The sequence below is a fragment of the Syzygium oleosum genome, unplaced genomic scaffold, assembly GCF_021117445.2.
Source record: "Syzygium oleosum isolate NSW1041296 unplaced genomic scaffold, Sole_v2.1 Sole_v2.08, whole genome shotgun sequence".
In the NCBI taxonomy this organism is placed as follows: domain Eukaryota; kingdom Viridiplantae; phylum Streptophyta; class Magnoliopsida; order Myrtales; family Myrtaceae; genus Syzygium; species Syzygium oleosum.
Genome location: NW_026607492.1, coordinates 5,426,043 through 5,442,978, shown reverse-complemented (window position 1 = coordinate 5,442,978; position 16,936 = coordinate 5,426,043). Strand labels below are relative to the sequence as shown.

The following is a 16,936-nucleotide window of genomic DNA, read 5'->3' as shown; positions in this document are numbered from 1 at the left end:
GCTTGAGGTTTTTGATGGTCAAAAAATTAGTTTGGGGTAAATTTGTCATGGGTGTACCAGTTTAAGGCTTTTGGTGATCAAAAAATTAGTTCGGAGTAAATCTGTCAAATGTGAGGTTCTTCGTGATATTAATCTTTATTTCTATTAGGTCAATTGCCGATTTAAAAAAACACTGTACATATTGACCGTTAGATTCGACGAATAAGCTGGCATTAAATTTTAAAATGTAATTTATTTTACACAAGTTAACGACCGGTTATTTGCAGTAAATTACCTCACCTAACGGTTAGAAGATGTTCCCCGGATCTATTGGGTCAAAATGGAGAAGTTGTTTTGTCTCCACTGGACGACTTTGTATATTATTATCATTCTTATCCATATCGATCGATACGACATGGTCAAGATGGATTCTAGTTTTTATTTTTTCGTCCAGGCATGTCGTTTCGTCCCCGGCAGATCCGTGTTAATCTGAGGGGGCAAATCACAGTTCAGCTCGCAGCTTCTCAAATGCTGGCACTCTTGTTTCAAGGCTAACAGAAGTGCAGCTTTCTTCAGATGCAAAGAAAAGATCGACCCGGGAACAGCTACGCAGAACGGAATCCTCGACGCCTTTTCCGCGCGGCCTTTTCGGCGTTAGTTGCATTCTCATTATGCCGTTGTAGTTGAATTGGGGCGGCGGCACCCGTGTTAGGCTTCTGAGTTCACTGATCTGCCCTTTTTATTTGCTTTGTGAAAGGTTAGAATCTGCTTAGCACAAACACTTCCGGTCACGATTCCGATTCATGTCTTAATTGGTATTCATCATTCATGATGCTTAACTTTCTTGCCGATCGTATGAGCAGATGAATTAATTAGTCGTAGATTCGGAGAGATTGGTACAGTACGAAGTATGCTTGCGCTCCTCGTGATCTTGCGAACCACCAAAGGGAAGTTTCATTGACACTGACAAATGACTCTGTATACAAATGAAGATCAAATTGAAGATAATTTGCAGATGCTGGAGCTAATCAACACGATGCAAATCTGCAAGCACTCGACCTGAAGTCGAAACAGCATACGACTCGAATGAATTTCAAGCAATTAAACCAACCGAAAACCGAATGGCTACATGGATGCTAAAACACTCCGAGTGAAGTAGGATACAGCGGAACAGGCTTATACGAGAAACAGTTCGGAGTGTAGGAGGAAGTTCTTCTCGGGTGATCCATTGACTCGAGGGCCGGTTGGTTCAGGTACGCGTACTTGCTCTTCGTCCACCTGCGGATATGATACGCACGACACACATCAATGACAACTCGTGGCTTTAGATCCATCGATCCACTCGATTATGTCTATGAGACCATCTTTGCCAATCTTTTTTATCCAGAATTCATGAAGCAACTAAAGCCAGGTCCCAATGTTCTGAAGCAAAACATGCATCTAGGAAAAACCCTAGTCAAACCTTACCAGTCTTTTATTCCGATGCGCGCTTCTTTCTCGTCTTCGGCGTGGTTCTGCATGTTGTTGGAAACAGCCGCGTTGTTCTCCTCGACGTCGTCGTTTACATCTTCTAAAGACTCTACGAAACGCTTGTAGTCGTCCTCCTGAAGGCAACATATCTTAATTGAGTCCTGGATGTGTGAGAAACTACAGATGTTCGAAATTTTTGTGTTATCATAGGGCTAACTGTTTTAGGGGCATCCGCAAGATCGAGGAAGTGGCGCTCCCTATGCCACTTCACCCGAATTTTTGAGTACTCTTCGAAGATTATAGAATTATGACTCTATCGATCAGCCTGGTTGCCACCTCACATTAAATTATTGTACACAAGATGAAAACACCTCTCAAAAGTTTGTAATTTGAACTGCTCCAGAAGAAGGAACTAATGAACTGAGCTTTATAGGGTCACAAGGTTACAGCAAAATAGGAAGACAAAGATATTTGCATTGGCTGTGTCTTTGCGTGCTCAGATTTTGGCTCAGAGAATTCAATATGTAGAATGTTAGTCTTTGCAAATGTGTGTTTGATTGAACAATCTTGACGAAATTAGTGTGGATGGGTTTAAACTTCATCCTAAACCGTTTAAGGTCTACCGGCGAAAGGTTATACAGTATTTTCTTGCTTCACACGCCATCATTCGAGATGTTTCGAAGTAAACTCCGCTATGCTCTATAGAGATGGAGCTACATTAATTCTATATAAACCCTGATCATGTTTGCAGCTGATGGTTTTGATCTCACCGAGAGCTTCCGCGCCCTGACACGTGCCGCGGCCTTGATCGCCGCCAAGAGGTGATCCTCCTCTTTGATGCGCTTCTGCCTCCAGAAACTAGCAATCTCCCTGTTCGTCACGCTCGTCTCGGCGACCGCTCTCCTGGCCTGGAAATCTGGGAGCGGCGGCGGCGGCGGCGGCGGAGGAGGCGGTACCGTCCTCAAAGCCTGACAGTTTCGAGCCTCCACTTTGGCGTGCTTCATCCTCCGGGAGAGAACAAAAGAACCTCTGACAATTGTCCGCGAAGTCTTGCTCTATCCCCTGCCGCACACCAGCCTGCGCGTTGATTTGTAATCAAATCTGGGAACAATGCAACAAATAACGAGATCATTGAGGAAGGAGGCAAGTGAAGGACCAGGTCATAACTGCTGCTGTACCAACTCGTCCAGGGCTACCAATCCAACCTAACTTTCAGCACTGACCCACGACGTGTTCCTTTTTTCTCCTGGTTTTTGGCTCCAGTGAAATCTGATCGGTGTCTGCAATTGTCGACTGTGAAGAAATTGTCATCCTGGCTTGTGGTCTCTTGGCATTAGAGAGGCGGAGAATTCAGAACGGTTTTGACTGGTAGATGACAACTTCCTAGTTAGATTCACCACACTAACTGAATGATCCAAAATTGGAGATTCCAGGGACTTCCTATGTAGAGAACGATGGTTGAAGAACGACCCGTGCCTCGGGTTTTCTCCTTGGTTTTGGTGTACGTGGTCGGCGGTGGCCTGTTGGATTGATAAGTAGGCGATAAATTTAGTCTGATGCGTAAAAGTTGACTCGAAATTCGACCATATTGACATTGTCCCTTTTTTCTTTGATAAAGGGTAATAATCCCTTCTTGAGTTGAGTGCGAAGACGGAAGAAGAGATAGATCGCGCTTTCCTATATTATTGAGTGCAAAAACGGGTCTATGACCCATTTCTTAATCCATATATAACGGGTTGTGTTATTATATGGGTTAGTTATATTTAGTCAATAAATTATTTATATTTAGTAAATGTGTTATAAATGGGTTTAAAAATAATATGGGTGTTAATGGGTCATAAATGAGTTTACAGCTTACTTAAACCCAATTCATTTCTATGATTCTCTCTCACCCTCACTCGAACTCGCACTTGCTCACTCCACACTTTCATCTCGGTTTGGATACAAGTTTTCCTAAATTGGATTAACTATGAAAGTGTTTTAGCAATATAGGTCAGTTGGGTATGAGTCACTAGATTTACATTGCATGAAAATGGGTCAAAACGGATTAAATGGTACTATTTGGGATGGACCATTTTCGATCCGGCCCAAGCCCGACCCGACCCGCCCGGCCCATTTGATGGGTCTACCTATTATGGACACGCGACTCGAGTAAAGCTCGGTACAGTAAGGTTAGCTTACGAAACTATGTGATCGAATGCAAGGGATCATCTAAAGAAGCCAATCGTATAATCACCCAGCAAGAGCTTGTCATGTTGCACCAATTTGGTATGCTAGTCTGTAAAGTGCTAGCGTTTGTCCTCGTTGTATCATCGTCGGACCGTCGGTGGGCACTGCTCTATCGATGATGGGCTGACCTTGACTTTTGTTCACACACTTTAGGCCCATCTAACGGCCCAAGTTTCACGAAGCGGGCATGACTTGGCGTGATCCGACCCGACGGGTCACTCTCGCAATGCCCGGATCCGACCTTTTTTTTTTGTTGTAACAAGTGCGCTGCCTAAACTAACCCTGAAACACGACCAAAAAAAAAAAAAAAAAAACCACGAAATACGAGCGAAACTTTTAAAGATAACATATGCGAGGAGTACTATACAACTATGCTAAAATTCATACTTCTTCGAGTAAAAATTTCTAGGTTAATATCACGGAAAGCTCCAAATTTGTGCACATGTGACAAATTTATCAACAACTAATGTTTTGAAAAAAAAAAACTACGAATTGGTATATCTGTGACAAATTTGTCATCTGTTAGTTTCTGTTAAATTTTACCGTTAAATTTTCAAGTTAGATGACACGCGGCAATTAACAAGTGTACTGGTTTGGGGGTTTACCTTTAATTTGTTACAGGTATACCGATTTGTGATTTTTCGCGGTATTAATCAAATTTAACGGAAATCGACAGAGGGTAAGTTTGTCACAAATATACTCGTTAGAGTTTTTGGTAGTCAAAAAATTAATTCGGGGTAAATTTATCACAGATATACCAATTTCGAATTTTCCGATCCATTAATCCAAGTTTCTAAACAAAAAAAAAATTACTAACTGGTCATAGGAATTCTTTCTTCTTCGGGCACGACGTCGTATTATAAGTCGAAAGTTTCGTGAGGGCCGACACTTGATAAGTAGCGCTAAACCGGCTCGATCTCCGGTTGCGTAAACCCAAGTGCCAAACAGACCCAGGTCAGCATTGTACCAGGACAGGGATTGCGTAAACCCCAGTGCCAAACAGACCCGTGTTGACTAGGGCGGCTGAGCCCCAGGTCCTCCCCCATCTTCCTCTATAAATACCTCCTCAGGCCCCTCGATTCAGATTTCTTCACGGACTCTCTCTCTCTGCGCAAGGAGAGGGTTTCCTCCGATCTGAGCGCCTCCGTTGCGGCTGCTGCGGTATCTTCTTCTTCGAACTGCAACCGCCAAAAATTTGAAAAAGAAAAAGGAAAGATCAACCGTGAAGAACTAATCGGAACTCGAATCGTTACTCAATTTGGACGACTGTAAGGAAAAAACCCTAGGCGGTCCGGCGGTTCGCGCGCGGCGGAGTCGGATCGGCCGCCATGGATATCCGGTTCCCCTTCTCGCCGGCGGAGGTCGCCAAGGTCCGGATGGTCCAGTTCGGCATCCTCAGCCCCGACGAGATCGTAATCTCCCTCTCCCTCTCCCTCTCCTCCAACTTTCTCCGCTGCGATTTTCGTTGCCGTTCGTTTTTCCGGGAGGGGGGAAATTGGAATCGTAGCTCGGAAAATAGCGATGTTAGTCACCGAGTGGCGATGATGATCGAGCTAGTGATTTTGAGAGGTTGTGGTGTTGAGTTCGGAAATTGGAGGAGGGACTGCGGTTCTATGTGCTGATTGAGCTGCTGTTGTTGCTTTTTTGTGAGGTTATGATGTCCGCGGTTATGGTTTTGGGGGTTTCTGTGCGTGCTCTGATCGTGCTGTTTTGTGCAGAGGCAAATGTCCGTGGTGCAGATTGAGCACGGCGAGACGACGGAGAGGGGCAAGCCGAAGATTGCCGGGCTCAGCGATCCTCGACTCGGCACCATCGACAGGAAATTGAAGTGCGAGACGTGCACGGCGAACATGGCCGAGTGCCCCGGGCACTTTGGGCACCTGGAGCTGGCGAAGCCGATGTTTCATATTGGGTTCATGAAGACCGTGTTGAGCATCATGCGCTGCGTCTGCTTCAATTGCTCCAAAATACTCACGGATGAGGTACTTGGGAGACTTATTAAGCGCATGCTCTTTTTACGAAACATCTGTGGATCCAAACAGAATTGGTGGAATGCTACTAGGCAATCCGAAACCTACTTTTATTTTCTTGAGATTTGTAGGGATTAGACTTGCAAGGGGAAATGTTCAAGTTCCCGAAGTTTCAATGCTGAAATTCCAATTACAATTTGTTCTTTTTTTTTTTCCAATTGATCTGTTGCAGAAACTATTTCTCGACATGGAAATAACTCTATGTGTATGTAAGAATTAGCTGAGGAGCTTTCTTTTCTTTTGAACCTTTGAACAGGACTTAGCCTTCTTGATGTAGAACTCTCAGTTTGTTTCTATAGCTGATACTGCATAATTTTATTTGAAGGCCTAATTGGACATACTTGACTCTGACATCACAAAGATGAGGCGGCAATTCATTGTTCCTTTTGAGTGTTAAAATTTGACTCTTCCCAGATATGATCTGGTGCAAAACCGATTCTTGTGAATGTTGAAGCTGCGACATTGTGGATTTTAGGGAGACTTTCGAACAAATCAGGGTGGATTTATATTTATAGATGAATGTTGCTTTTACACCACTCTTGATACCAATTTAATGTTGTCTTAAACATATGAACCTATAGAAAATACAAGCTTATGTCATGGTAATAGGTGCTTACCTTTTGGACTTCTTGCAGGAAGACCACAAGTTCAAACAGGCGCTTCGAATAAGAAATCCTAAAAATAAGCTTAAGAAGATACTAGATGCGTGTAAAAACAAATCAAAATGTGAAGGTGGAGATGAGATTGATGTACAAGGTCAAGGCTCAGAAGAGCCGGTGAAGAAGAGTCGTGGGGGCTGTGGTGCCCAGCAGCCAAAGCTTACAATTGAAGGAATGAAAATGATAGCGGAGTATAAGGCCCAGCGGAAGAAAAACGATGATCAGGATCAGCTTCCTGAACCGGTGGAAAGGAAGCAGACACTTTCTGCTGAAAGGGTAATTTTTTCATTTGCATAAACAGAACTAATTTTTTCTCTTACTTCGACAAGCTTTTAAAGACTGTTAATATGAAAATTAGGTACTCAGCGTTCTCAAGAGAATTAGTGATGAAGACTGTCAGCTGTTAGGCTTGAACCCGAAATATGCTCGTCCAGATTGGATGATTTTACAAGTTCTACCTATTCCTCCGCCTCCTGTGAGGCCCTCTGTGATGATGGACACCTCTTCCAGGAGTGAGGCAAGCATTTCTTCGTCGTCTTTCTGGCTTTCGTATATAGAATTATCTAATGTTTTGCTTTCTTTCTTTTCTGGATTTTTTCTTGGAATCAACTTGATGAATTTAGCTCTTATGCAAACGAGATATATACTTACATCTTTCCCATTTTTGTATACAGGATGATCTGACGCATCAATTGGCAATGATTATAAGACATAATGAGAATCTAAGGCAACAGGAGAGGAATGGTGCACCAGCACATATCATATCGGAGTTTGCACAGTTGTTGCAATTCCACATCGCTACATACTTTGACAACGAATTGCCTGGACAGCCAAGGGTCTGCTGACTCTTTTAAGCTATCTGTCGAATTTGTAGATGGAAATAATTTCGTCTTTTATGCTGTATGATGCCTCAAGCGTCAAAGTTACTTATGCATGCATTTCTTCTATTACTTCTCAGGCTACCCAAAGGTCTGGGAGACCTATTAAGTCGATCTGCAGCAGGCTTAAGGCAAAGGAAGGCCGGATTAGAGGGAATCTCATGGGAAAAAGAGTCGACTTTTCTGCTCGAACAGTCATTACACCTGATCCAACTATTAATATTGATGAACTAGGCGTCCCTTGGAGTATTGCCTTGAATCTTACATATCCAGAAACCGTGACTCCTTATAACATTGAGAGGTTCATAAACTTAGCTGTTCTTCTTCTTCTTCTTCTTCTTCTTCTCCTTCTATATCGACTTCTTTGTTATCTTAAAACAGGTTGAAGGAGCTTGTTGAATATGGGCCTCATCCGCCACCTGGTAAAACTGGGGCTAAATATATTATAAGGGATGATGGACAGAGACTTGATCTCCGCTATTTGAAGAAAAGTAGCGATCATCATTTGGAACTAGGCTACAAGGCATCCTCCCTCATCCTTGATCTTTTTCATGGTTTTTGTTTTTGATAAGTAAGAAGGATTTTGCAATTTAAACAGCTTATCCAACTTGAAATACTCTTTTGCAGGTGGAGCGACACTTGAATGATGGAGACTTTGTGTTGTTCAATCGCCAGCCTAGTCTTCATAAAATGTCTATAATGGGTCACAGAATCAAAATCATGCCATACTCGACTTTCCGTCTAAATTTATCTGTAACTTCACCATACAATGCTGATTTTGATGGAGATGAAATGAACATGCACGTGCCTCAGTCTTTTGAAACCAGAGCAGAAGTTTTGGAGCTGATGATGGTGCCTAAGTGTATTGTTTCGCCTCAATCTAATAGACCAGTGATGGGAATTGTCCAGGATACACTCCTAGGTTGTCGTAAAATCACAAAGAGGGATACTTTTATTGAGAAGGTGATTCTGCAGGATGCCTCGTGATAGTTTTGCAAATTTATCATTATTGTTTTTTTTCTGTTTGAGTTTTGACTTTGGAACTCCTTGGCCTTTTTTTTTTCTCACAGGATGTTTTTATGAATGTCTTGATGTGGTGGGAGGATTTTGATGGGAAAGTTCCCACTCCTGCAATTTTGAAGCCCAGGCCTCTTTGGACAGGAAAGCAAGTGTTCAATCTCATCATACCCAAGCAGATCAATCTCCTGAGAAATGCCGCATGGCACTCAGAGACTGAAACAGGATTTATAACTCCAGGAGATACCCAAGTTCGAATTGAGAAGGGGGAGTTACTTGCGGGAACTCTTTGCAAGAAGGCACTTGGGACATCTACGGGAAGTCTCATACATGTCATCTGGTACAAACACTCAACTTTTGTTTCAGCTGGATGATTTATTGGCAGATGAATTCTCTTTGAAAATTTCTACTTGCGTGAAAACTTTTGGAACTTGGATTTGCTATAACATTTGTGTTCAGGATACTCAAATTCCTTCTTCCTGTCCACAGTAGAACTTCTTTGAAGACTCGGGCGGCTACTTCTTTAGTATTGATTGTAGTATTTGTCTGTACAGGGAAGAGGTTGGCCCGGATGCAGCCCGGAAATTCTTGGGACATACTCAGTGGCTTGTCAACTATTGGCTTTTGCAGAATGGCTTCAGCATTGGTATTGGAGACACAATCGCTGATGCAGCAACAATGGAAAAAATTAATGAGACCATTTCTTCAGCTAAAGATGAAGTGAAAAGGCTTATAAAAGATGCTCAGGAGAAAAAGTTAGAGCCTGAACCCGGACGAACGATGATGGAATCCTTTGAAAACAAAGTGAATCAGGTCTGCATATTTTTCCCCTGCCCACATTCTTCTCTTTTTAGGCTCTATAAATCAAACAATGACATGCTTGTGATCTTTCAGGTGTTGAACAAGGCTCGTGATGATGCTGGAAGTAGTGCCCAAAAGAGTTTATCTGAGAGTAACAATCTCAAAGCAATGGTTACTGCTGGATCTAAGGGAAGTTTTATCAATATTTCTCAGATGACTGCTTGTGTTGGTCAGCAGAATGTTGAGGGTAAGCGGATCCCATTTGGATTCATAGATCGAACCCTGCCCCATTTCACAAAAGATGATTATGGGCCAGAAAGTCGTGGATTTGTCGAGAACTCCTATCTTCGTGGGTTGACTCCACAGGAGTTCTTTTTCCATGCTATGGGTGGTAGGGAAGGTCTGATTGATACTGCTGTCAAGACTTCTGAGACTGGATATATCCAGAGGCGATTAGTGAAGGCTATGGAGGATATTATGGTCAAATATGATGGAACAGTTAGGAACTCTTTGGGAGATGTTATACAGTTTTTGTATGGTGAAGATGGTATGGATTCTGTCTGGATTGAATCGCAGAAACTGGATTCTTTGAAAATGAAGAAGTCAGAATTTGATAGAGTTTTCAGATATGAGATAGATGATGAGAACTGGAACCCTGATTACATGTTGCCTGAAAACGCTGAGGATCTGAGATCGATTGGAGAATTGAGAGATGTCTTTGATGCTGAAGTTCAAAAACTTGAAGCTGATAGATTCCAGCTTGGAACAGAGATTGCAACTACAGGTGATAATACTTGGCCATTACCTGTCAACCTCAAGAGGCTTATTTGGAATGCCCAGAAGACTTTTAAAATCGACTTAAGGAGGCCTTCGGATATTCACCCCGTGGAGGTTGTGGAGGCTATCGATAAGCTTCAAGAGAGGCTTAAGGTTGTTCCCGGTGAGGATCCGTTGAGTGTTGAAGCTCAAAAGAATGCAACTCTCTTTTTCAATATCTTACTTCGCAGCACTTTTGCCAGCAAGAGAGTGTTGAAGGAGTATAGGCTTACTCGTGAAGCTTTTGACTGGGTGATTGGTGAGATTGAATCGCGTTTCTTGCAATCATTAGTGGCTCCAGGGGAAATGATTGGTTGTGTTGCTGCACAATCTATTGGTGAGCCTGCCACTCAGATGACTCTCAATACCTTCCACTATGCTGGTGTGAGTGCGAAGAACGTCACTCTTGGTGTTCCTAGGTTGAGAGAAATCATTAACGTTGCCAAAAAAATCAAGACGCCCTCCCTCTCTGTCTATCTGAAACCTGAGGTAAGCAAGACAAAGGAAAGTGCCAAGAGTGTTCAATGTGCTTTGGAGTACACTACTCTCCGCAGTGTAACTCAAGCCACTGAAGTATGGTATGATCCAGACCCTACGAGCACATTGATTGACGAGGATGTTGATTTTGTCAAATCTTACTATGAAATGCCGGATGAAGAGATCGCCCCTGAAAAGATTTCTCCTTGGTTGCTTCGGATAGAGTTGAATCGGGAAATGATGGTGGATAAGAAGCTCAGCATGGCTGATATTGCGGGGAAGATCAATCTGGAGTTTGATGATGATTTGAACTGTATATTCAATGATGACAATGCCGATAAGCTCATTCTTCGCATTCGTATCATGAATGATGAAGCTCCGAAAGGGGAGCTCAATGATGAATCTGCAGAAGATGATGTCTTCTTGAAGAAGATTGAGAGCAACATGCTCACAGAAATGGCTCTTCGAGGGATCCCAGATATTAACAAGGTGTTTATCAAGAATGGCAAAGTAAACAAATTCAATGAGAATGATGGCTTCAAGCCAGAAACTGAGTGGATGTTAGATACTGAAGGCGTTAACCTATTAGCTGTCATGTGTCATGAAGGAGTTGATGCCACTAGGACAACGAGCAATCATCTAATAGAAATCATTGAAGTTCTTGGTATTGAGGCAGTTCGGCGCTCCTTACTGGATGAACTGCGTGTTGTCATATCATTTGATGGATCTTATGTGAACTATCGGCATTTGGCTATTTTGTGTGATACCATGACATATCGAGGCCACTTGATGGCCATTACACGTCATGGCATCAATCGGAATGATACTGGGCCACTGATGAGATGCTCATTTGAAGAAACTGTGGACATTCTTCTTGATGCTGCTGTCTATGCCGAATCAGATTATCTGAGGGGTGTTACGGAGAACATTATGTTGGGTCAGCTTGCACCCATTGGCACAGGAGACTGTGCATTGTACCTCAATGATGAGATGTTGAAGCATGCCATCGAACTTCAGCTGCCCAGTTATATGGATGGTCTTGATTTTGGCATGACGCCTGCACGTTCACCAATCTCTGGAACTCCTTACCATGAGGGTATGATGTCTCCAAGTTATTTGCTGAGCCCAAACCTCCGGCTCTCTCCAACTACAGATGCTCAGTTTTCTCCCTATGTTGGTGGTATGGCCTTCTCGCCTGCTTCATCTCCGGGATACAGTCCATCATCACCAGGATACAGTCCATCATCACCAGGATACAGCCCGACGTCACCTGGTTACAGCCCCACGTCACCTGGTTACAGCCCCACATCTCCTGGCTACAGCCCCACGTCTCCAACCTACAGTCCCAGTTCTCCTGGTTATAGCCCAACTAGTCCTGCGTATTCTCCTACAAGCCCTTCATATTCACCCACTTCTCCCAGCTATAGCCCCACTTCCCCATCTTATAGCCCTACTTCCCCATCTTATAGCCCTACATCTCCCAGCTACAGCCCCACTTCGCCAAGTTACAGCCCTACGTCACCTAGTTATAGTCCAACCTCTCCTGTTTATAGCCCCACATCACCTGCGTATAGCCCCACCTCCCCTGCATACAGCCCCACCTCACCATCTTATAGCCCAACATCTCCTTCATACAGCCCAACTTCACCATCCTACAGCCCAACTTCACCTTCTTACAGTCCTACATCTCCTTCCTACAGCCCAACTTCGCCCGCTTATAGCCCCACTTCTCCTGGTTACAGCCCAACATCACCAAGTTACAGCCCAACTTCACCGAGCTACAGCCCTACTTCTCCGAGTTATAACCCTCAGTCGGCAAAATACAGCCCATCATTGGCGTACTCGCCAAGCAGTCCAAGATTGTCACCATCCAGTCCTTACAGTCCTACATCTCCAAACTACAGGTAAACTGTGTTGGCATGCATGCCGGAGAAGCTTTCCTCTGATTTCATTTCAATTTTTTGCATGTTTTCCACATATTATCATTGTGCCTTTCCTGAAGTCGTATCAGTTGAGCTATTCTTTGTTAAGGCAGGATTTATGTTTAGTATGATTGGATATGTCTGTTTTATTGCAGCCCCACATCGCCGTCGTACTCACCGACTTCTCCGTCATATTCTCCATCAAGCCCAACATACAGTCCTAGCAGGTAATGGTTTATCTTCAGTCTTTGGGACATCATCAAGTAGTAATATCAGGACATGGCATTCTGTCTGCTTTCAATGTGACAGTCAAATTGTCTGACATTGTGTACTCCTGCCGAAAATTAAATGTTATTTAGTCCAATTCAATTTGTCTGCCATGCTTATCTGATGCTACTGTCGAGTTCTCTTTCCCAAAAGAGTTTGGTTGAGTAGGCACATGCATAGTTCATGCACCATTGTCTAATGTGTCAACTAATTGGTTTTTTTTCTTCAGCCCATACAATCCTGGTGTCAGCCCAGATTACAGCCCGAGTTCTCCTCAGTACAGGTGAGTTTACCAGCGTAGGGTGCTGGCTCAGGAGCTCTTAATGGCAAGAAAAAATAAAACTTACTGAGTACTTGGGTGTTGCAAAATGTGGATTGCACGTGGTTCCTAATTAGATTAAATCTTTGACTAATATGCAGCCCGAGTGCTGGATATTCTCCAAGTGCACCTGGATACTCGCCGACTTCTACCAGCCAGTACACTCCGAGCAACAAGGATGACAGGAGTAAGAAGGATGACAGGAGCAGTCGCTGATGCAAACTATTGCTAGGAAGCTCGAAATAGGTGATGTTTATTTCCTTAACACAAATGAGGTTTGCAAGGATTTGTCATATGCGGTGGCTTTTAGTTTCCTTTTTTCTTTATCTTGTTTCCCGTGACATACTTTTGGAAGTTAATAAGCTGGCATATCCATTACTTTTGGAAGTTGATAAGCTGGCATATCCATTTGCAAAATATTATCTCAAAAAGACTTAAAAAGAAATGCGAAGAATTTCCGACTTATTAGTAGGTATATTTTTCCAAAGCTGATAACACTCTCTGTTATTCAATCGATCTGGCAGGTGGGGTCTGAACCTTAAATGGAGAAAGCATCTAGTCGTTGAATTTTGATGACGAAGTGGATATTGTTGACAGTGAAAACCTTTTTTGGTTCCATCAGCTATACGTTGCGGCAATATGTATATGTAATTGCATGGATTGTGAGTCCAAAGGAATAGGACGTTTGTCAAAATGGACAATACTATTTCGCTCCTCGTTAGACTCTTTCACCGTTGAGAGTTTGTATTACAAGAAGAGAACAGCATCGAGTTCAGTACTATTACTTGGTTGTCGTATTGAATGACAGAATGTCTTCTTGCAATATTGAGTGCGCCAAGCAATCATCGTGTTGACTCGGTTTTCTGTTATTGCCATAGAAAATAAAGAACCACGAGGCTTCAGTTTAGTGGCGTATCAATTTTGATGCAACCTGACAATTGTAAGATTCTGTTTTTTTAACCTCAGAACCTGATGATCAACGAGAAACTGTATCTTCTATCATTGCCATTTGTTCAGAAAGTGCCAGCTTGCTTATAGCAGAGATACGGAAGCTTTATGTCTTTTGTTGAGATTATCTGGTTACAACGTTTGTGAAGAATTTTGTCAATTTAGCTGCCACAACAAAGTGAAACTCGGGAAAATTTTCGAAAGAACCTTCGTCAAATGGGATGATTTTTTCGAAAGAGCTTTAGAGGCGGTGTTTGTTTCAAAGTAATCTGTGATTATCGGGATGACACCTTAAATCCGTTGGGCGTGTGAGGCTTTGTGATGTAAATCGGCTTAACCTTCTAAAAAAAATCCCCAATTTTAGGTTAATTCCAATTTTGCCTCTAATTTTTTTATAAAAAAAAATCACCAACTTTACCTTTCTGCATGGACGACCGCGCAAGAACAAACAAAAACGAGCTGAGTTTAGCATACTTCAGGTCTTCTTTTGAGATATTATAGAATGGACCTTAATTAGGTCTCCCCTAGCAATCCAAGAAGGTCCAGTTCCGGTCAGAAAGGTGAAATGGAGCTTTGCCTTCATTCTCTGTCAAAGAAACAGACGGAGACACAACTTAAGAACTTGTTTAACTCGATAAAGTGAAGAGAATCAGTTCATGGGGATAAGATAATGAGATTCTACCTCTATAAGATGCCCCCGTCCCATCATCTTTGGTTTCTTCAAAATTGTTAACATAAGAAGAAACAGTTATTTCATGCGAAAGTGATGGTATTGGTGAAGATGTAAGTTCCGATAATGAATGTCTAATTGGCCATGATGTTGATAATTTTGAAGAAATTAGTGGCAATTTTTGGACGTGGGCCAGATTTTGAGACTAGACTGAAAGTTGGTGATTTTTTAAGACAAAAAAAAGTTCAGGGCGAGACTGGTATTAGATCTAAATTTGTGGGGTTTCTTTAAAGGAAACTAGGCCGATGTTATTAATAATAATATTCATTTCTAAATGATCAATCGCTTTGATAGTGCTTCGAATATCCTTTTTAGAACCTCGACTCACGTAAAATCGGCTGGGTCCTTAGAAGAGTTTCTATACGACGTTAGAGCGTGAGATTTCAGAAGAAAGGAAAGGGCACGCGATGCCCAGAAGAATTGGAGGAAGACTTTGTCAAAAGGGGACGAGAGTACTCTAGTTGCCCTTTTCTTTCGGAAGGTGTTCACAACCTTTTCATCCACAGCACGATTCAAATGCGGGTTATGGTGTCAATTTTTAAATGATCACCACCTTGCCTTGCGACAGTACTTTGAATATCCCTTTCAAAATCTCAACTCACGTAGAACGAGTCGGGTTCGTTAATTGCATAAAAAGGGTTTCCGTAGTTTTGAGACTTCTTCAGAGGAGAGGAAAGTAAAAAAGGGGGGTATGCAATGTGCAGAAGAAGTGGAGAAAGAATTTGTCAAGAGAGTCGCTGTATTCGCTTTTCTTTTCAACCTTTTCATCCATATCACGATTCAGTGCGGGTCATAGCGATCGTCCTCTCTTACTATCCCGTCACGAAGGTGCTCTCTCTTTGGAGTGCTTGGGGAAATTGAAAGTGACATTAGAATCGTCAATCGTCGTGGCCCTTATGCAACTCCCACGCTCTCCCTCTACGCACCATAAAATGGGCGCATGCGCGTCGCTTCAACTGCCTGCCCCACCACGCCTATGTCGCCTTTTGGCCTTATCCCACTCCTGAAAGGGGTAAGACTTACTTTCGCCTCCGTGAAAAGTCTCGTTCGTTTTACGGAAAATTTTTCAGGGATCGTGGTCATGATGTTGATAATTTTAAAAATATCAGTAGCGATTTTTAATTTGGGACTAAAGCGAAAATTAGTGATTTATTTAATGAAAAAAAAGTTTGGGATAGTATCGAGATTGAATCTAAAGTTAGGAATTTTTTTTTTAGGAAACGAGGCCGATGTTATCAATAGTATGATCCATCTCTAAAATGATCATCACCTCGTGATAGTATTTCGAATATTCTTTTTAGAACCCCGACTCTCGAGAGATAGGCTCGGTCCTTAAAAGGGTTTCAATACGAGGTTTGAGCTTTGAAGATTTTAGAAGAAAGGAAAGGGCATGCAATATCTAGGAGAATAGGAGGAAGAATTTGTCAAAAGGGGAGGCGAGTACTGTAATTGCTTTTTTTCTTTCGGAAGGTGTTCACAACCTTTTCATCCATAGTACGATTCAATGCGGGTTATAGTGTCATTTTTAAAGATCCCTTTTAAAATCTCAACTCACGTGAAACGGGTTGGGTCGTTAATCGCACAATTAGAAGGAGGGTTTTTCGTAGTCTTGAGACTTTAGAGGAAAGAAAGAGGAAAGAAAAAAGGGGCGTGCAATGTCAAGAAGGATCGGACCGGTCCAAAGAGCCAGTGCCTTCACTTTTCCTTTCGGGAAGGTGTCCCACGACCTTTTTCATACCTCGTCCGATTCGATGTGGGTCATGCTGTCCTCGTTTTTACTATCCCCGTCGGGGAAATCGAAAGCGACATCGCAATCGTGGATCGTCGCGGCCTCTTTGCAGCCGCACGCTCTCCCTCTACGCACCATGAATGGGCGCCCACACGCGCCGCTTCAACTACCTGCCCCGCGACGCCTAAGTCGCCTTTTGGCACTTATCCACTCCCAAAGGGTAAAAACTTACTTTTTCGTCTTTCGTTTCACGGCAGAAAATTTAGAGATCGCCGATTTTTTGCTCCCGCCGGTGCTTATTACTATCGCCGGCCGCGTGGTATCTTAGTTTTTTGGGAGGCTGCACTAGAGATCCGGTGTCGGGGCCGAGCGGTCTCGGGACAAGCCCCCGCGATCCTCTACCGAGTCCCAGACCTGGGCTTAAGAGACCCGATCGGAGAGAACCCGTAACGGGCAAGGCGCGATGTGATTGGATCGGCCAATCGTCATTGTCCGAGCTGAGGACGAATTTCCATCTTTTTTTTTTTTTTAACTCGAAAAAAGCGGCTTAAAAACCGTTTCGTAACTTTCAGACGCCGGAAATCAACCTCCCCATCCACCCACCACACCACCACAGCACCACCACCACCACCACCACCACGTACGCAGTGTCCCTCTGCCTCTGC

At 43.1% G+C, this 16,936-nt stretch overlaps 2 protein-coding genes across 3 annotated transcripts; one reads left to right on the top strand and one right to left on the bottom strand.

Annotated features, from left to right (window-relative positions):
• Nucleotides 1–1,022: 1,022 nt before the first annotated feature.
• Nucleotides 1,023–2,580, bottom strand: LOC115683822 (uncharacterized). Its single transcript, XM_030608448.2, has 3 exons — nucleotides 2,220–2,580; nucleotides 1,447–1,583; nucleotides 1,023–1,257 (listed from the first exon to the last, which is right to left on the bottom strand). The coding sequence occupies exons 1-3, from the start codon at nucleotides 2,451–2,453 to the stop codon at nucleotides 1,116–1,118; spliced, it is 513 nt and encodes a 170-aa protein (XP_030464308.2). The 5' UTR covers nucleotides 2,454–2,580; the 3' UTR covers nucleotides 1,023–1,115.
• Nucleotides 2,581–4,781: 2,201 nt separating this feature from the next.
• LOC115683508 (DNA-directed RNA polymerase II subunit RPB1) lies at nucleotides 4,782–13,689 on the top strand. Of its 2 annotated transcripts, none has more exons than XM_030608040.2 (15): nucleotides 4,782–5,090; nucleotides 5,397–5,660; nucleotides 6,344–6,643; nucleotides 6,726–6,884; nucleotides 7,042–7,203; nucleotides 7,326–7,546; nucleotides 7,627–7,768; nucleotides 7,873–8,208; nucleotides 8,316–8,602; nucleotides 8,817–9,075; nucleotides 9,157–12,260; nucleotides 12,434–12,505; nucleotides 12,775–12,828; nucleotides 12,966–13,110; nucleotides 13,389–13,689. In XM_030608040.2, the coding sequence occupies exons 1-14, from the start codon at nucleotides 5,007–5,009 to the stop codon at nucleotides 13,078–13,080; spliced, it is 5,559 nt and encodes a 1,852-aa protein (XP_030463900.1). In that variant the 5' UTR covers nucleotides 4,782–5,006; the 3' UTR covers nucleotides 13,081–13,110; nucleotides 13,389–13,689. The 2 variants fall into 2 exon arrangements, with proteins under 2 accessions (XP_030463900.1, XP_056169832.1); XM_056313857.1 differs by having other exon boundaries at nucleotides 12,966–13,124; nucleotides 13,402–13,689.
• Nucleotides 13,690–16,936: the final 3,247 nt, after the last annotated feature.